We start from the raw sequence: 20,592 nt of genomic DNA, 5'->3' as shown, positions 1-20,592 counted from the left end.
AAATACTTATTTCATGCCATTTAACAGAGATTAGTATTTCCCTTAGAAATTCTGCAAGGGGAGGGAAGAGGGAAAGAAAATTACGTGTACACAAACATTTCCATTTGCTCAGGAAGTTTCTCTGAAATATCAGGAATTTGATTTGCTCCTTTAACATCTGATACCGAAGTTGTTTCCATCAGCCGCCTGCAGCACAAGCGGCAGTGCCCGAGGAAAGCGCTCAGCTGCACTACCCCGCTCGGCCACCAGGTGTCCCTGCGCCCTGCCCGGCCGCGCTGGCCCTGCCCGGAGCGTCCTTTGTCCATTGTGGGCATATTTATTTATTTTAACTTACTAATTGCTTTGTGTCCAGGAAGAGCTGCAATTCCATGATACTGCCCACGCATCCTGCACTGCCGCGGGCTACACAAGCACTCAGTAAGACATAACAATAGACAGAAGTACTGGCCCTGGCGCTCTGTGCACACAAACCTCTACCGAGTGTCTCCATATCCTTCCAGGACCTGTCACAAATAAGAACTGACTGCTCCTGCCAGCTCTCTCCATAACCTCTGCCCAGCGCCTGGCACCAGGCAGTTCTAAACATATTTGTCTCCTGCCTGAGTTAGATGCACTCACAAGGGTGGAAAGATGAGGTTCCTGTCCTTCTTCAAGCTGCCAAACCCAACACATCACTGACTGCAAGAGAAGACAGATGGAGCAAGCAGCGGATTGGAATCTTTTATTCAGTAATCAGTCCTGCTGTGTGGGTAACATCTTAGCAACTGGAACCCAAGTATGCAAAAATACTGAGTTTTCACAGTGAAAAACCAGACAGTATAAAATATTCCAGTATTGCCTCTTAGAACCATTATTGAAATAAGACCCCTGTTTCAAAGGCAACGTGCTTATTTACTTCGTTTGTTTTCTATGCTCAACCCCTCCCCCCAAAACACTTACTCAGACAGTAACCCTCCTCAGCCCCACATGACCCAGACATGTTGTGGGGCAAGAAACACTACATGAAATTCCTTCCTGATTTCCAAATGCTTATTGGAAAACATCCTCCCAGTGGCGCCGAGCTCCAGGAAGACGCAGGTGATCGGAACACGGAGCTGTCGTGATGCTCTACAGCCAGTGGTGGTGCTACTGAACTCGGGCCAGAGGCTCCGTCTCCCGGAGGAGCCACCGAAGAGCTTCGTGCCGGCCTTGCCTCTCCAGCTCTGCTCCAACCACTTCCCTGCACTTCTGATGGTACTCATTCACCCAGTTACACTGGAGAAAGGGAGGGGTAGGACATTCAGCATGAACACAGAAGAGAGTTTGTGATCTTACAAGTTACGTACAGCCAAAAACATTTGTAGGCCCTCGTGCTCTTTGGGTCTGAGCTGTTAGGCTGGCATGGAATCCTGTCCTGAAGAGACAGATCTCTATTCTATGGAAGTAACTTGTAAATTTGATGAGGGTAGGAACTGAAGAAATTCATCCTGGGTTTTCAGAGGAGCCAAGGGTCAATTCAGCTGACGAGTAAAGTCTCTGCAAATCACTGCCTCCAGCAAGTCTGAATAGCTACCTTGGCACAGTTTAATACATAGCTCTGCAAAATTGTAACTGGACAATGCACTCCTGAGGCACAATCTGCCCCACTGATCTGAACAGGCAACCCTAGGGCAGATCTTGGTACCCTTCACAACCCTATTCAGCAAATGTGAAATGTGAAATAGCATTATCATTCAAAAAGGAGCATGTGCTGATGTAAAATAAGGAGTATGGTAGAAAAACAGGATGAAATATGCCATGGAGAAGGTAGTGGGAAACAAACAGAAGCTTAGAGTATGAAGCTGTTCAGGAAATAAATGCTGCTGAGCAGGTATCAGAGGAGTCTGCTCAGAGTTCATATGTACTGAGCATGGGGTGTGCCTGAATGGGCCTGGTCACAAGCAGATGCAGAAAACAAGACAGGACAGTCATTACTATAGTCCTTGGGGAGATAGCATGGCAAGACAGACATTTGACAGAAGCAACTTAAGGCAGGAGTAGGAATAGAGATGATAGCAGCAAGTATCATATCAAGGGAACTACCAAAACAACCTAATTGGTGAGATCCTGTCTTCATCATATAACATAGATAGGAAGGACATCTGAAAAGCTTGTTTAGTCCAGCCTCTCACTTCAAAATGGGTCAAGCTTAAAAATAAGTCTGAGTGCTCAGGAATGCTCTCTGGATCTACGAAAAGGAACAAAGGCCAGTGGTTCCTTCAAACAGAAGAGAATAATCTGGTTCTAGTGCAAAGATGGCAATGCAATCCCGCTTTACTTACCTCCTTTTCTGTCAGCAAATTAACATCAATCATTTTTGTCTGGATTGGAACCAGAGTTAAGGGTTCAAAGGTCAGGCTCCCTCTGTTTTTGAAATTGTACTGCAGCAGAAAGACAAATGGATTGCACAATTTTAGAAATAGCTCCACCCAGATCACACTTACTCCTTGGTTGTGTCATCACTACAGAATAACCAAGGTAACATTCAGATGAGCAACTTATGGTATAATTTTTGTTACAGCTCAGGCAAAGAATCCTGATATAAACCTCAGTTACTTCTTTCAATGATCACTTTCTAAAGGTCAGAATTGTACAGGATTTCAGCTTGATGACTATATGATCATTTTCAGTCTGGCATTTCTAAAAGCCTAACCCAGCCAGACTGGCAACTATAATGTCAAAATCTGTCTGTTTCTACTGCCACTGAGGGCTCCCTACCAGAGAGGCAAATCCCAACTTGAGATCAACCAGTTCTACAGCAATGACTCCAAGGGGCTGAAAACAATTTAAAACAACTCTCAGACACACATTTCAACCCATGGAAACTCTGCAGAAGCAAAACTGTCTTCCCGTTAGAACCAGTGCTCATCAATAAGGGGTTTTGGAGACCAGAAATCTTGGGTAGGATTTAACTGTCTGCAGCATGGTCCCACCTCAAGTTCCAGTACTTCAAGTTTTATAACCAGCAAGTCATGGAGAAAGGTGCATCCTGAGCAGGTCATTCACCTTGGTTTCAGCAGGGATCACAAGGACGACGTTTTCTATTCGGATCCCAAAGGACCCATCTTCATAATAGCCAGGCTCTGCAGAAACAGACAGTAATTAACTAAGCCACATTGCTGCACTCTGCAAGTACTTATTCCCTATGGCCAAACTTCCCCTCTATGTCTTCAGTCCACTGAAGTCACTAAGCAATCTTGACACCAGGCAACCACAGAGGCAAACAAATTTCTGACACTACAAAATCTGCACAGAAGCCCCAAGCAAGGTGACAGCAGAAGTTCTCACAGAGAGAAGAAACAAGACAGACAGCGCTCAAGCTTCAGAATCTCCTTGGAATTCAAGAGAGACCACAGAATACTTGTGTTCAAATACCAGAAACACTGAAAATATTAATGTCTTCATGAAAGGCAGGTGGGTAACCCCTTCCTCAAAACACTCTCTTAGAGACTGTTATCCTGACTTCCTGAGAGGACTTTGCAGCCCTGAAGGAATGTAGGTCTCTCAACAAACCCCAGCAGGCTGTTAATTTACTACTGGAAGAATAAGGCATGCAAAGATTTAACAGCTGCCTCGAATAGCCCATAGCAAAGACAGGATTAGCTACTGAAAGCTTGGTGTCCACCTTGTACTGCAGCCAGCTCTTCCACAGTGTGCCAGAGCCAGCTGGTCAACACAGTTTTTCTGAGACCTGTGCTGTAAAGAGCAGGAAGCAGTCCTGCAGCACCCCACTGCAAAGGTGCATCATCATGGAAGGTGAAAAGCTAATGTGAGGGTCCTTATCTAGAGAGCTTAAATGATAACTAAAACAGCAAGCTGGGGAGGCAGGCCCAGAGCTTTTGATCCAGCCGTTCCTTTACATGACTGTCACATTTATTCCCTCTGCATCTAGAAGAGTTTGGTCCCTTCCCAGTGACCAGAGAGAATCACCAGTGGTAAATACCATCAGAGACAATCATGCCAGCCTCCAAGGGCTCGTCTGCAAAGGTTTTGTAGCTAATGCCGCAAGGACCCTCGTGTACATTTAGGAAAGAGCCAACTCCATGTCCTGTCCCATGCAGGTAATCCAAGCCACAGTCCCACAAGGCAGAACGTGCAAAGGAGTCTAGAAGATGACCTGTAGACAGACAAGGAGAAAGAATTCAATCAAGTCAGGCTCCTTCAGGGACACTGATAATCACACTAAAGGTTCAAACCTGGAAAACATGCAAAAAGAAAACTACCACCAGCTCCTCAAAAAGCCTCATCACCCACAAAGAAAGCAAGTCATTGGATGGCTAGAAGTCACAGGGCAGATCTGGCATTTCTGATATTCAATCCCTTTCTCAGCTAAAAAGCCCTTCTCTCTTCCATTACAGGTCTTCAAGAGATGGTTGTAACAGAAATATTGCACTGCTGCTTGTTCCACTGACATTTTCATGAAATAATCTAATGGTTAAAAGTTCCACAGAAAATTCAGTACCTGTCTTAAAAGGAGCTGCACTTACTGAACTGAAAATAGGAGACCTGCCAATCGTATTTGGGGAACTAATCAGCCAGGCTTCTTGCCTGGAAGGCCACTCATTTCACAGTTTCAACCAGAGGGCACGGAATTTCTGACGGCTGCATGTGAACACCAAGCCCATGTATCCAAGTTCAAATACCCTTCATTTTCAGTTTGGGTTTCTCATAGCACTGTGCAGTTGCTTCTAACTCTTGCCTACCCAAGAATGCAAACTAAGGCAATCTCTAAAAAGAGCTCGTTTTGTATAAGGTGTGACCAGGGAGAAAACAATTCTGTAACAAATTCACCAGAGGTTGATGATAAGTCACAACTTTCCCTGCACAAAATAAAAACAGCTCCTTTGTGTATCATTTTCCCATGTACTTTCCCACTGATACAAGAAGTTCCACAGTAATTGGAAGAGAATTAGCCAGTCCTTAAGAAGCTGGAAAGTGACCTCTCTCTTTGATAGGGCCATTAGTAAAGAACACAACCTCCAAGTACATGTGTTAGAGTGCTACTGCCTGATGAAAGTCACTATCAGCCTAGAGCCAGAGCACTTCCACCAACATCCTTCACACTGTCCCCCTCAGAATTTTCAGCACTGGTTGATACTGAGACAGAAGGCATCAGTAACCCAGAATTCAAACTCTTGTGATGGAAACAGACAGTTACATCAATATCTGCCTAATCTGCCAAGGCCTGTCAATCATAACATTCTCAGACCACCTAACAGTTCTTCAGAGATCAAAACACTCCAACTCACCAACCCACCTTTGGTTCCATTTGGGAAGATGGCTGCACTCACAGCTATATGTCCCTTCAGGACATATGTGAAGCATTCCTGTCAAAGAAATGTGTGCTGTAAGTGAAGAGGGAAAGGAAAAGTTTTGTATTCCCCAAGAAGGGAAAGAAAGGATGCATCTTGTAGCAAATTGCAGAGGATATGGAAAAACTTGGTCATGCTCTCCTGTGGCTGGTAATGCCAAAACAAACCTTGAGCAGAAGCAGTTAAAATCTCTCTGAAGATCCCTCTCCAGTAACTTCAGACAGACTATCACAAACTCAGACTGCAGGTTTAGCATCAGCATTCACCTGATCTACATGACTGATTTTCTTTGTGGCTGTACTTTAACTTCCTGGGCATACCCTACAGCATATTTTTCTCACTATGTGAACTATAATAATGAAATTAGTTTCAGCTAAGACTAATAAAAAGTTAAAGAAGCAATTTAAAATAAACAAAATTACAGTGCTAAATTTCCAACACAGACCTTTTCAGGTAAGTCTGAGACTCATTTTTAATATTGTACACTAGGCACTATCTGACTGGAGCCTTGCATCAAACACTGAGCTTTGCACTAAATTAGATCCCCCTGGATCCCTTATTGGACAAACCAGTAATGTTTATCCTCAGACTGCTGATTTTCTTATTTCTTAGAGGAAACATGTAATTTTGCAGATGAGAGCTGTGAATTTTAAGATAGAAAGGTGTCAATTCTTGGAAACAGTTTATATTTTGGAAGTCTGAAGTATGAGAGTCTCCTTTTTAATCCTTAGCCAAATGCTGCCACGTACTGGTAAACTCGATAGAGAGCTTTGACTGCATAGCAATAGAGCACATTACTAATTTAAGTATCTCGAATAATGAGGGCCAGCTCACAAACCACACTGTGATCCCAACTTACCTTTTCATAGGCTGATGGTGTGCCAAAATGCATTGTCCTGGTTACATCTGTTGTACCATCTCTTCAGAGGCAAAGAAAGATGCAGGAACCAAAGGGATGGGGGAAAAAGAAAGATCAAAGTGAGTATTCACAGGAAACCCAGTCACACTGCAGCAAACCGAGCTCATAAATGGATAGTCATCTGCTCTGTGCTACACAAGACTGATGATGTAGTGTCTTGGATAACCACTCCTAATCTCAAAAATTCCTGAACACAATGCCCCAGATGTAGCAATAATGATTTACGATTCACACTGTTACCTTTCAACCATAAGCATCCCAAAGCTCTTCCCAAATTAGAATCTAAACTGCTCATAAAACTATGCTAATTTGAGGTTTAGCAACAGGTACATGTCCATTGAGAACAGGCCAAATTTAGCCTATTTGTGTGGAAGGCGATTCATTAACAGCTTTAAACATACACTTTTGCAAAAATGACAGTTACCAGCTCAGTAAAGGGAAGTGTAAGGGGAGATACTATCCCTTTCATCCTCAGGATGTCTTCTGCTAAGATTTCTATAAATCATCCTGCATGTGGATAGGGGTTAATCCAATACGTCAGAAACTATCTCTAAGTTCCTTCTGCAAACAGCGTTTTGAGCCTGCTGTCAAAAACACAATGGCTCTTGAAATAATGAGTTCCCTTTGAAATGCTCACTCCTGTCCCTGTGCTCTTCCCCAGCACACACAGGCCGTGGTCACAAAGAACTCACGGTTTAACTTCTCAGCAGGGACAAGCAAAGCATCCCTGTCACAATGCTGTGGTAAGTGCCATTGATGTCCAGCTTACATTGTATCCAAAGGGCTGCTTTTCATAGTGGCACTAAGGAAATCGTTAATTAGTCCATCAGAGGGGAGGAAAAAAGATCTCCTTGTAAAAATCTTATCAAAGGATGTCTGTATGGTTCTTTTTCAAAGCTCTTCCTGACTGACATAACAAAAAGGCATAGCTTTAAAGACAAAGCTCATCTCAAAGGAGCAGCCAGGCTTGTCCTGCATCTTCCTGAACAAGCCACTTCTCATCTATTTACACTGGTTAAAAACTTCAGATCTTTTATTTTACATGGAGTCGAGAGTTCCACAGTAAAGGAACTGAGGCCACTGAAAGGCACTGTCAAAATAGCATTGAGTGTGTTTTCAGACATGATGCCTTCCCAAAAACATACCCAAGACCCAAGTGACTACTGGGATGAGGAACCCTGACTCTGAGTCTCTCTGAAAAGGCAGAGAGCACCATGGGGCACTGCTGTCCTGCTTCTTCACCCCACCTTGTTCTGACCTCAGTATCAGTCTACCCACAGGGCAGATCCTGTCAGGGTAGGTGAGGTGCCTCACCCAGCTGTGCAGGCTGCTGAGTAGGCAGCCCAAGGCTAAGCTAGGGCAGTCAGGCCTGCTCCTGTTCCTGCAACTTCATATCAAAACCTCCAGCTAGACAGCTCCCAGCACACTGGGAATGGATGGCACTCAGATGGGAACTGTACTTTGACATCCTGCCCCTGACCCCAGCAAGGCCTGTCAGCAGCCCTGACCTGCTGTCTACTCCAAACTCCAGACTGCCTTGCTTGCCAAGGCAAATGTGAGCTGACCCTGCAGGGGTCATGGGTAAAAGAACATATGGCAGTTCAGCACCATTCATCCACTCACTTGTACTGTGCTCCTGAGTCCAGGAGGTAGATCTCATTCACCGACAGCGTTCTGTTGGTCTCAGGAACTGGCCTGTTCAGTTAAACACAAAGGTTTTTGTTCCACAGTTTTAAGATCTCCAGCCCACATCTGCAGTCCAGAAACCCTATTAAGTGAAAGCTTGGATGTGCCAGCTCTGATTTGTTGTGGCAGTGATGGAAATCCCACACATGCTGAGCCAGGGATCATACCAAGGAGAGGATTTGTATACAGCAAATAGCACTACAGTACAGAGCTTTGCTGCTTCCAGCAAAACCCTCAACATCTGCTTCTGGATGTATTCCAGAAGAGTTGTGGCACTTCATACTTATCCTTCCCAGACTTCCAGCCCCAAAATAGCCCTTTTCTCTGGCCCTGAGCAGATCATCATCATCATAATACATACATGCTGCCAGTAGGGAAAGATCTTTACTTAGTAAGTGTGGAGTAAAGAAAGATAGCAAGCAACATCTCCCTGGAGAACTCTGCTGTGACTCCATGATGAGGCAAGACAGCTCATTCCAACTACTTTTGCTGAAGGATGAAAGGAGAAGCTGTGTTTCTCTTACTTGTAGTGAATGATGGCTCCATTTGGACCTGTGCTTGATATCGTAGCAAAACTCAATTCAACAAAGTCTTTCTGCTGACTGAAAGAAAAGATTGTGATCACTACAGCACAAGTGAGAGGAGCAAACCAAGCACCTAGGGCACCTGGAGTGCGCCATCCTCAATTCCACATCACCTCAGCCTTCCCCTTGGCCTTGAAAGCCACCTGGACAAGCAAATTAGGGTAGAAGAAATGTAGAATTTGAAGCCCTCTTCTCCCAACCATGTGGAAACCTGTTTTCCAGATCTTCTCTTTCCTTAAAATAAAATTCACTACCCAAATCAGCCAGGAAGAGATGTGCTGAACATTTTCTACATTGTTATTTATTTTCTCAAAGGCATTAGAGGTCCTGCTGATGTACCCATGGGAGTAATTCTCAAAATAAATGGTGTTCCTTCTCTATCAGAAGAGGAAGAAATCTAGCTTTGACATACATTGTGGTAAGGAAGCAACCATCTTGTATTTAAGTGTCCTAGCCTGCAGCACTCCTCATTGCTATCTCAAAAGGAAAGTGGACAGGATCCAGTGGGCTGGGACTTGTATCTCCCACAAGATCCAACTCTTTCAAGTTTTCAAAGAAATCCATTAGTAAAGGTTTGTCCTCAGGTAAAATACATCTGCAAGTGAGATACTTTTCTAAATTTTATTCTAAAGAATAAAATAAAAACAACAGATAAAAAATGCCACCCAGAAAACCTCTTCAGAGTAGATTTACTTTTTACCTGCGGAACTCCTCAGCTTTGTCTGCAGCAACTATTTCTGTTACTGTTCCCTTTGGAACCTGGTGGATAACAACATGAGTTGGATTAGTGCAGCAACAAGCAAAGAAAATGCTGTATGGGTTTTGTCTGTGCCTTATGAAACCCTGGAAGTGGCTTCTTTCCAGGTTCTCTGTCCTCATTCCTCAGGAATGACAAACACAAACCCAGCACCACTGTGCAGGGCACTTGAGAAGAAGGAAGTGGAGGCGATCACAGCGAGACTGCTGAACCCTGACTAGGGAGCAGTTAGTGCAGTACTAACTTCACTGAGATGTGCAGAGGTAACATCTCACAAGGCAACATCACTTCACAGTCAGGTGGCACTAAGCTTCAGTAGCTCTCTTCAACAGCCCATACTGTTAGAAATTTTATCCTTTTAAATCAGGAACGAAAGTAGTTGTAGAAAAAACAAAGTGTGTTAAATTTTACTTTAGGCATTTGATAAATTCAAACCTGTGACACAACTTTCCCCGGACTGGAAAACAGGCGAAGCAGGGTAAGAGCTAGGTTACAAAACCCCTGAGGCTGACTTCTTGAGGTACTCAGACATGTAAAAAGGCACCTTCTGGAAGTCATCAAGCCTTCTCAATAAATTAAGTCAATAGACTCAGACATGCAGTGGCATGGCTTTCTAAGTTGCTGTGGAACACTTAGCACTCTAGCACATCCACTGTGTACTTCTAAGTCTGTGAATACACAAGTAATTTGTTTTTATCCCATTTTCACTGCACCTCCCATTCATAAATGCCAAATTTTTTCAAACTGGCAGACAACACTGATTATCATGAGAATAATTCCAAAGTATTGTATGAAGCTGAATATTATTTCATGATTTACACTACCAAACCAGCATAAGACAGCATTAACACTACAGTAACCCTGTTCAGGTCATTTCTCACTTGTTCAAGCTTTGGTCTGTGTAAAATGAATGGGAGAATGTTCTCAAAAAAACAAAGCCTTGGATAAAAGCATGTTTGAAATCCTTGCAAAGAACCCCAAACCACCAGATAAACCCCCAACTGTTTCCCCACTTTTATTAAAGGCACTATAAAGTCTAATGAAAAGTTTATGCCAATGAAGAATTTTACACAGAAATAGAATATCCAAGTTTAAAAAAAATTATACAATACCTCCTTTTCCAGCCAGTTAAAGAGCTCACACAGGGCAACAGCATCTTTAATCTATGTTAAAATAGGGACAAGAAAATGGAATTGAGAAGGAGAAAGACTTATCAAGCCTCAGTATAAACAGGTTTTGATGCAAAAGAATTCAACCTGTAAGTTTCAGAAACACAAACTAAGAGATTATCCAAGAGGTATTTTCAGGTTTTGCACCCTGTAATTAATATAAACCCTGGAAATGTATCTGGAGAGTTAAATGAATGTTAGTAATTACTGCTGGTACATATCTTACTGTGTGAAGTCTGGCTTTACCCCACACATCACTTTCAAGACTATTTTGCTTTAACAGATAAACCTTTATCTTGCATCTCAGATCGCAGAAGGCAACCACAAGACACATCTGGTGATGTGACAGGGGAACATGTCCTTTGGGCACACGCCCACCACGCAGTCTCTGTCACACAGCTTCTGGCCCTCTTGCCTTATGACCCTCATTTTTGTTCCTTTTTTATTCTACATGCCTGCAGCATGTAGGGGCAAGAAGCAGGAGATGTGTACAAGAACAAGGCACAATTTTGTCCTCAGGTGGCAGGTGACAAAGTTCCTCTTCTCAGTACAACTATTTTTACTTCCCCGTAACTAACAGGGAGAGAAAAGCATTGAAATAGAAAGTACTGGTTCCCAAGAAGCTGCAGAAAATATGGGACAAGCCCAAAACTGCCAGCCCTGCTTCAACTGGCACATTTCTCTTATTGTGGAAACTACTGCTTGAAAACTAACAGGAAATAAATAAGAGAAAAGTTCAGCCCCACCATGAACCTGTTTCACAGGCAGCTTCTTTGCTTAAAAATATGAAACTTCCTAGGAAATCAGACTCATTTCCAGTGTCATGAAGACAAGACTAAAGAGTGCTTTGAGGACTCTGGCTGCTTCTGAGCATCTTGGCCTGTGCTTTGCACCATGTGTCGAAGAATTTCTCCGTGTTCTTTAGGCTGTGTTTATTCAAATGGTAACGATATGAAAACTCCACTGACAAACACAACAGAACGAGCAAAGGGGAAAGAACATCCCTTTAAGAGCCCACACTGCAAACAACACTTCTCAAGTCTACACAGTCTTCCCACAGAGCAAGACTGTTTCCTCACACTATTGCAAATGTTGTTCTTCAAGGGAACGCAAAACAAGCAAAAAACCTGCTTCAAGAGCAGTAGATGTCTGACAGAAAACCTTTTTTATCCTGCCATCCAAATTCTTATTTGCTTTTTATCCAAAACATTAAAACTGAAAAGAAAATGTTATTTCTTTCCCTAAAGGTAAAGCAAACCTGGTGCCATGTGCAAGGAGACACTCAAGGCTTCACTTACATGTGCTCTTCTCATGCCTTCTGTTTCTGCTGCATTCTTCACAGCTTTTGCAATGCAGATGGGGGTATATGGGGTGAGGTATCGGTAAGCCTGCAGCAGAAGGACAGGGATTACTTGTGGATTAGTCAGACTACATAATCCTACAGATTTAATAACTCAGCCTGGCCACAATTTGTACTTTGGCAGCCTCTCTCAACCTTCAGCACTATGAAATGCTGGTTGCCAATGCTTCAGTCCCTGACTGAAGGAAGAACAGCCATAGGGAAATCCAAAGAACTAAACAACAGCTTGTCATGAAACAGGGTGAAGATCTGGATATCATAAATACCATGTATCTACATCAATGTCTGAGCCATAGATTCCTGTTGCTGATGAACACTGAAGGCCCAGAGGCCAATGAGAAACACTAATCCCTGATGCTATGGTGGAACTTAGGCTGTAGATACAGACCTAAAAGCCACCTTGACTTGTTACCTGACAGTCACCCTCAAGTAGCAAAGGGCATCCAGCCCAGGTACCAAGCACTGAGCATCACCACTGTTAATGATCAGCAGCTCTGACAAACACATCAAGGCTCAAGGAAACATGAAAGGCGTTTGCAAAGATCAGCTTTACATGCTGCTAGTTCTGAAAGGAGCTTACATTGGTGGTTTGAGACAAAGCTTTCCTGTGCTTGAATGGGGTGACCCTGCATTAAGAACCAGTAACTGATCCCTTAGTACTGCACACCTCCTCAAACACCAGCTGTCCTCAGATTAGCAGGAATGCTTGGCTGGTTTCAGCCCATCATCAGAAATTCACCAGTTGAGGTGGCTCGCCCAAATGTCATCACACATGGCATCAGAAGAAGGCAGAACCAAGACTTTTGCCCAGTTCTCTGCTCTACCCATTATATATCAGGAGATGGGATGGACACCCACAGAAGCACAGCACAAGCAACATGTTGTTTCCTATTTTAAATGCATCAGTATACAAATAAATAAATATCACTCAAATTCAAGGAAAGGCCCAATAGACCCTCTGCAAAGACTAAATTCACAAAAATCCTACAGGCTTACAATTTCCAAATTCTTGAAAACAGCAAAATAATTACACTACATAATGCAGAAACTAAATTACAGAAGAAGTCACAAGAAAGTCAGAAAAGTCCTTTTATCAGTCAGGATAAATACACAGATTCTTAGGTTGGCTTGCCCTTTATAGATACTAGTAAGTACTATTAATCTTCTGTGAAAAGTATATTTACATGCAGCTGTAAACAAATCTATAAAGGGTTTGCAGATCTGTGTTTAATAATGGAATGGATTTTTGCCAGTGTCAATATTTGGCTCTGATGGAGACAGACAGTAGATGGACTTCCAGCACTGGTGTTCTTCACACCAGCTGAGCAACTGGCCTGGAGTGCTTTGAAGTGGTGGAGAGCCAGGGAGGAACTAGAAAAACTCTGGCTCTTCCAGAGAGTCTCTAAGTGGCTTTTAATCAAGATAATTCAGTCCTCCTTGCCTGCTTTCTATTGCACAGAGCTCCTTGAGGCAGGGACTCTCCCCATTGCACACAGAGGGCATGCAGCACTGTAATGACTCACTATCAACCAAAACTTCCACTTTTCCAGTGCTCACAGGGTAAATAATGCCACTCCAACTCATTATATTCCTTTCTCTACGTCAGAGCTTCTGTACTTTTCCATAATATACTCTACATAAACCAACTACAGCAGCTTAACCAAACTGGGGATAGACTATTGACTACAACCACAGCAAGGAGCTTTCTACTCTGAAGTCAAAAGAACAACAATTTATCCTGAATGTTCCATAGACACTAATGCTGTCAGTATTCTGTATTAGGAGGCCTAGAAATAGCTTGATGGTGTCTGAAGATTTAACTCTGGACAGGGACAAAACCCTGTATATTTACTCACAGTATCTGTTAGTTACTAGACATCACTGTAAACTGGACGGTATTCCAGAGAAAGTGATCTCTAGCAAACAAGAGATGTACACGAGATGTATGGAAACCAGCTCACTTGTCCACAACTGTTGTGTCTTTCCCCAAGTATCTTTTATGGCTTTTAGAATATTAGGTGGACAGTGGGAGTCCCAGGCAGCCAGGTTCAAAAGAATAGCAAGACACAGCAGAGCAAAGGCTGCATGGACAACCAGTGCCTGCAGATTATCTGTGTCCTCACAAGGTTCCCTGCTACAACTCTGTCATCTTTTACTGCCTGCAGTAAAAGACATCACATATTACCTGATATCCTCAAGCCACTGAACTAAATAAGGGCAACCACCCTCATACACTCCAAGCAAGCCAAATGCACCTTCCCAGAAGTCCTGCTCAACTTTCCTGCTTCAATTTCTGCAAGTTTCCAGTTCTTTCTGCTCATCCACATGAGGCTGATGCTCCACCCGTGGGCAGAATGACCTGAGTTCACCCTGCTGCCTCTTCCCTCCCCTCTCTCACTGCACTTGTTTTATCTTAAGCTGACAATTCTTTGGATAAATCGGCTTAGCGAGTTGGAAGGGCAGCTCCAGCAGGAGCTACCCCAGGATTAACAACCCCTTGATATCTCAGCATGGCTGGATCCCTTCTGCACAAGCTCCAGCCTGCATCGGGCTTTGCAGAGGGGAAACTGAGGCCAGCTGCCCTCATTAACACCCTTCCTAACCACGATGAGCAGAGAAGAGAAAAGCATTTTCCCTTGCTAGGGCCACTGACCTTGGGAATGGCCTCAGTCAGAGCATAGCTGGCTTTGTCACTGAGCCACACTTTCTCCTTGGGTGAGAGGCCTGCACCAACAGCCTGCAGCTCCGACAGGATAGATCCGTAGGGCATCACCTGGATTTTGAACTCGGGTTCCAGGGTGGAGTCAAGCTGTAAGTGCTCCCTCACAGCTGGGTCTGTCATCCGGTCACCATCAATGAAGAGCCTGAGAAACAAATTGGAGTGATCCAATAGGTGAGACCACATCTGCCAGTGGCAGAAGGAGGGAAGGAAAAAACATTCTGGCAACATTTCAGGGAGAAAGGAGATCATGCATTATGCACTCTACTTTGTCCTATGTCATTTTAACCGCCACCTTTCACATAGTTTAAATCCCAACTTAAAATTAAGATGTGCCACCCCACTGAGAGGAAAGAGATTATAGCATTTCTTTTTGTATGACAGTCAAAATGGGTACATTCCAATACTGTGCTTGAAACACAAAAGTAACAGAGGCAAGTAACAGCTACTGTCTAACTTTTAAGAGCAACATCTGGAAAGAGATGTACTGTAGTTCTAAGTATCACATTGCTCTGGCTTTCACTGAGTTGAAAAGTTCAGTTCAACCTTCACACACAACCTGTACTCACTCAGCCAGGTTTTACCTTAGATGGATCTAGGTAGCAGCTTACAGATGCCTCCAAAAGAACTGTGCTTGCTGAGGCTCAATATATGGGGCAGTCGCAGGAAAGAAGCCTTCTGTTATAAGCCAGCCCTGAAACTTTCCTGCACAGTCCCTGCAGTTTTGAAGTGACCCAGCAATTAGACCAATTAGACCTTTCCCTAAAGTCTGTAATGTCCAGTCCAGGCTTGGCTCTTACCCACATTTAACCCAGAGCTTCAAGGGCCCTACACATTATCTCTGGGTGACAGACAGAGCACCCAGCCATCGTGCCCAAGGTCACCCAGCAAGCCAGCCAAGGTGCTGAGGAGTGCAGCAGAGCTCTTGGCTGCCTCTCTAGCTCCGATCAGGGGAGGAGAGTAACTAATGTTGGAGACAAAAGAGCTCAGAAAGGACACTAAAGTACCCAAGCATAGACGTTTCTGAAAAGACAGATACTTTTCTAGAACAGCTCTCGCCAAGATAAATGCATCTTTGGGAAGAGAGGAAGGGAATACAAGCACCTGATTGTGTTCATTCCTATGACGGCGTATGCAAAAAACACAGGATTGTACTCAACATCAGAACCTCGAAGGTTGAAAAGCCCTGAAAAATAAGAAAAACCACAGTTCATCTTCTGGTTCATCTTCTGCAACATTAGAGAAAGTCAAAAATAATCTCACAAAAGCACAGGTAAGCAATGAGACATTACAGGTGCAGGCCATGAGTCCAGCTCCCACCCAGCTGTCCCACGGCCTTGCATTCCTGGCAATCCTAAGTTTCTGCCAGGAGATGGCACCAGAACCACAGTGTGAATACTCCCGAGTGCTTAAACTGGTGTTAAACTTCTAAAGGAGGGCTGGCTTGGAAAAAAAGCAGGTACAGACAAGGAAACACAAGGACACATGTACAAAAAGTAGGGTCTGCCCTTTCTGGTCTGCACAGGGCAATAGAAGCTCACTTCTTAACAGCCAGAAAACTTCAAAGTTACAAACTATCATTTCATTCCAATCCTCTTGACATTTGAGGTAAGAGGAAGACACAATAGACAAGACCACAATACCCCAGAAAGGCCTCTCATATGGGCCCTCCAATATCCCAGATTCAGACTGTACAGTCTTAGCTATTTTTCACAAAGATTTTAGCCCATACAACTCCAGACAAAGTCAAGAGGGGAAGTAGATGTTCAGCATCTCTAAAATCCTGATTTTAGGGTCAAATAAAAACTCCAGGGTATCCAATTAGCTGAAATGAGTTGCTCAAGCCAATAAGGCCAGCCAGCAGGACAGCTGGGAAAAGAACCAACATGTCCTAAATTACAACCCAGCACTGTATTCATCGAACTGTGCAAATTCTGCCATGAAAGTAAAAATAGAGCTCAATTCTCCTCAGGGAAACAGTAGGTCACTTGAATGCAGGAAAGAGCCACAAAGAACTTTTTACTGCATGGGTACAAACTTCCTTGCTCAGCCAACTCCCAATGCAGTAAGAAGGCAACAATCTCCTTTGTGACTCTTTTTCTGTCCCCAAAAACTCGTCTGGAGTTTAATTCAGTGAACTGAATTGGATAAAATTAAAACAACTCCCCTTCCCCCTTTAGGATAAGAAATCAACCAGGCACCCAAAAATGAGCTTCTCTCATGACCTTCTCTGGTTCATCTTAACACTCTTGATTCATAACCAAGCTTCACTGTGCTGGAGACATTTAATCTGAAACCACCTCAGGGCACCAATTTATCATTAATTTAATTGGAGATGCGCCTGAAAAGGTGAGACATACGATCTCTGCTCATGCAGGCCTCCCCAGGGAGGAGTCATATTCACCACTCTCAGAAGTACTTCTTTCACAAAAAAAGCTCTTTGCTCAGTGTCCCACATCCAGAACAGCCCACAGACCTCATCAAATTGGCTTTACCCATTGCCAGGGACATTGTGCTGGCAGTGCTGGAGTGAGGAAAACACCACCTCTATTTCTACCTTAGATTAGACACGGGGCACAGCAGCACTCACATCCTGCCTGTGTTACATTCCCCCTATACCAGTGTGTGCACTGGTGATTTCTGCAAAAAGGACATGCAGTACTAGGAACAGCAGTCCTGGGGAAACCACTGCTGTTTCTGGCCATTCTCCCTTCCTACACACTGGGCTGGGAGCCAGGGTGTGGAGACCCAGCCATCCTGGGGCCCCAAACACAGAGGGGACTCTAGTGAGACCCTGGGTTGAAATGATCTGGAAAAACAAGTTGAGCCCTGACATACTTGTTTTAACCAAGGCATTGGCTGAACACTGGAGAGGTAGAGACTGACTTAAGAAGTTGTGACAATTAGGAAGATTACTGTGAATGCGGTGTACCCCACCCTTGCTTTATGTATACAAAGCCACATGTTGCACTGCTTTGTTTATAGCCCAGACTCCACAGCAGAAAATAGTCTCCATCTTTCCAATGGGTGAGGCAGCATCAGGATATTTTACAGTCAGAAAATCTCACAGGTCTTTTTTTTTTTTTTCCATCACACAGCCTCAGGCTTTATATGTGACCTTCCTCTCCCTTTGCCTGGACTGTTTTTCAAAGGTGGTGATTTGCTGCATTTCCTGGGCCAAAAATGCACTCAGAAGCTGCACTGGTGTAATGAGGCACTGTGCAGAAATACAGGCTTGCTGTCTGTGACCTCTTACCACCACTGCTCTTGGTAAGAAGTTAATTGATGTCTAACGAACATGCTGTCATAAGGGTCTCTCACCCTGGCATGGCTCTTCCTTTCCAAGGCAGGAAGAACATTTATTTTGTAGAAAGAATTGAGAAAGGAGATGCAAAGACTTACATGCTACTTCATCCAAGGCCGTTACCACAAACCACATGACTTTCCTCTCAGCCATTTTTGAACGGAGGGCTATAATTTTGTCTCTCCAGCTGACCCCTGCAAAACAGAATGGGAAAAGCTACAGCCCCTAGCTTTGCTGGGGATGATGATGTAAACACAAACTAATATATGGTGCTTGTGCTCTTCACTCCTTTCTAATAACTGATACAAACTATCTCAGATGAACTGCCCTCTAGATATCCATGAATTTGTTTTGAAGTCACCCAGCTTCTAGAAAATGGTTATTTGAGGGTAGAGAGGTTATTAGCTAAGGTTTGATCACCTTAGTGACCTATTCACAGTGACCACATTGTGCTGTGGTACTGTTTTACTCTCTCCTTTGTAAGAGAAAAGCAAAAGGGGGATAGGGCAACAGGAACAACCCATGTCTGTTGGGAGTTAAGCTTCTCACCTGTGTAACTCAAGTCAAGCGTGATGAGAGGCTTGCAGGGGCGTTGAGGACAATCTGTCCAGATTGTATCAATCAGGTTTTCTTTGACAGGCACAAGGTCATGGCCAGCACTTCTCAAGGCTTTGGACATTCTCTTCCACTGGTCTGCCAAAGGGAAGAAAGTCAAGAGTGGTGGCTTTAAGAAACACATAAGTTCAGCAACAGCAGAATCTTCCCTTTTCCCTCCCGCCTTCCCTTCTTCCCATTCCCTTAAGAAAGACAGCAAAATCCATAAACATGCTACAGTAGCCAGTGGCAGGAACAGAATCTCACAGTCCTGAAGCTTGAGCTGAAGAAGAATTACTCCAGCTGGGAGACAGAAGTCTCTGGAAGAGGCCACAGTAGAAGCTGCCCTGAGGATTTCCTCTTCCCCAGTGCAGAATCATGCTAGATCTAAGCTAGACAAGATGAGTGTCGCTCCCAACACAGGTCCTTAATCCATCTGAACTAGCAAATATCCCCCTTGCCTCCAGTGACCTTTGCATTGTGCCCCATGTTTTGAAACATGAATAGATGGATACTCTGATATAAATGATACCCCTCCCTGTGCTTCCTACAGGGAAAACTGCAGAGATCCCAAGACCACCAAGTAGGAGTAGCAGCATGAATTGTGCCTGGGTGTTCTTGCTCACATGCTGACCAAGGCATTCAGCATTCAGCATGAAGTGCCCATGACAAGCCAAAGCACAGACAAAGAGGTGATCAGGATTCCACTTTTCAGGTAAAGTCACTGCAAGCCTAGAAAGTGGTTCTCATCCCTTGTGCTCTGAAGTCAACGCACTGCTGTGGAACTCTTATGATAAATGGTTAAACCAAAATCCAACCTGTTCTGCATAACAGTTTAACCACCACTATATCTGAAACATGGTTAGCTGCACACAGTCACACAACAGCTCAGCCAGAGAAGCGAGGAAGCAAAATCCAGTTGCCCAACCCAGAGTCAAATACAAAGTAAAACCAACCTGCTGGAATAATGAAAGGGTCCACTCCCACCTTCGAGCCTTCTGGGAGGACACTCACTAGCCAATCCTCCTGAGTTGGTGTATCTTTCAGACCTTCAAGGATTGAAAAAAAAAGAGTTCAAAGAAGCAGTCACATTGAAACAATCCCACACTATGCAAAAAGTCCAAGCTAATCAGATATGTCTAATGAATGTCTAGATGCACAGGCAAGAGTTATCACAGGACACTAAAGCAGAAGACGTGTATCCAGTATGTCCCTAAGTCCCTGCATGATGGGATACCCCTACAGCTCAAGCTGTACTTGTGTAGAGTGCTCTCCACTATCAGTGGAGCAGTATCCCAGGCTCCTGCATACCCATTTTCATGAGTGTCCAGTTGCTATCCATTTGATGTGCAGCTTGCAGGAAGTAGCGTCCATCAGTCCACACGGCTGCGTGCTGCTCAGTGACTATGGCGGTACCTAGGCAGGGAGACAGAAAGGTGATTCAGGGTAGACAGCCACCATGCAGAGACACAGCAGGGACAGTGTTTGAAATTCACCCTAATTCCCTAAAAGGCACTTCTGATCACTGTTCAAAAGTTATTCCTGTTTCAGTGGAGATATTCATTGCTTCCCCTGCACTCTGACCTTCCAAATCCTATTGGAGACAGTATGCACAAGGATGCACCTTAATGAATTGCCTCATATGAACTCAACCTAAGCAAAACTCAGCCAGCCAGTGGAACTGGGTAGGTGGGGCTTTCCAAACCTTCTGTAACAGAAACCATAGTCTACACTTGGCTGTTGTCACAGTAACATATACTGTACATCCCTGAAGTCCATCCCATCCTCTTTTGGGAAGGGAGGAAGTCTGGGCTCTGGCCACCCACAAAACACAGCTGAGATACCAGGCCTGCAGACATGGGTATCACTCCCAGCTGTCAGCTGCACCCCTTTCCCAAGTGTTACAAGTCTAGCAGAGATGACTGAACAGAAAACATGAACAAAAAGTTCTGTTATTTTTATTTTCTGTCCCATTCCACTGACTCCAGATGGAGGGATGGAAGCAGACAGCTGAGGAGCAGTGACATCCCAGCAAGGCACTCAAGCTGCCTTGCCCTTGACAATATAAAACAAAACAAACCACGGCACAAACTGAAACTGAATCCAAGTCTTTGGAGTCTGCATCTTTACCATACCCTCTGTTACAAAGAACTGATGCTCAGATTAGCAG

At 44.1% G+C, this 20,592-nt stretch overlaps 1 protein-coding gene across 5 annotated transcripts in view; it reads right to left on the bottom strand.

Moving 5' to 3' along the window:
• Window positions 1–706: 706 nt before the first annotated feature.
• XPNPEP1 (X-prolyl aminopeptidase 1) overlaps window positions 707–20,592 on the bottom strand; it is a 31,164-nt gene continuing 11,278 nt past the window's right edge. For all 5 annotated transcript variants that reach the window (XM_086900374.1, XM_086900373.1, XM_023929830.2 and 2 more), the window contains 17 exons: window positions 19,734–19,838; window positions 19,379–19,471; window positions 18,378–18,521; window positions 17,927–18,022; window positions 15,629–15,710; window positions 14,459–14,669; window positions 11,744–11,833; window positions 10,389–10,439; window positions 9,220–9,278; window positions 8,460–8,537; window positions 7,873–7,944; window positions 6,190–6,250; window positions 5,276–5,345; window positions 3,962–4,135; window positions 3,025–3,101; window positions 2,301–2,399; window positions 707–1,254 (listed from right to left, as the gene is read on the bottom strand). In XM_086900374.1, the coding sequence (XP_086756500.1) occupies window positions 1,126–1,254; window positions 2,301–2,399; window positions 3,025–3,101; window positions 3,962–4,135; window positions 5,276–5,345; window positions 6,190–6,250; window positions 7,873–7,944; window positions 8,460–8,537; window positions 9,220–9,278; window positions 10,389–10,439; window positions 11,744–11,833; window positions 14,459–14,669; window positions 15,629–15,710; window positions 17,927–18,022; window positions 18,378–18,521; window positions 19,379–19,471; window positions 19,734–19,838 (1,691 nt within the window). In that variant the 3' untranslated portion in view covers window positions 707–1,125. The remainder of the gene's footprint in view (window positions 1,255–2,300; window positions 2,400–3,024; window positions 3,102–3,961; window positions 4,136–5,275; window positions 5,346–6,189; window positions 6,251–7,872; window positions 7,945–8,459; window positions 8,538–9,219; window positions 9,279–10,388; window positions 10,440–11,743; window positions 11,834–14,458; window positions 14,670–15,628; window positions 15,711–17,926; window positions 18,023–18,377; window positions 18,522–19,378; window positions 19,472–19,733; window positions 19,839–20,592) is intronic.

This window comes from Cyanistes caeruleus, chromosome 8 (genome assembly GCF_971803275.1).
Source record: "Cyanistes caeruleus chromosome 8, bCyaCae1.hap1.1, whole genome shotgun sequence".
NCBI lineage: Eukaryota > Metazoa > Chordata > Aves > Passeriformes > Paridae > Cyanistes > Cyanistes caeruleus.
The sequence above is the reverse complement of the archived record's forward strand: the minus strand, read 5'-3'. Positions and strand labels throughout refer to the sequence as shown.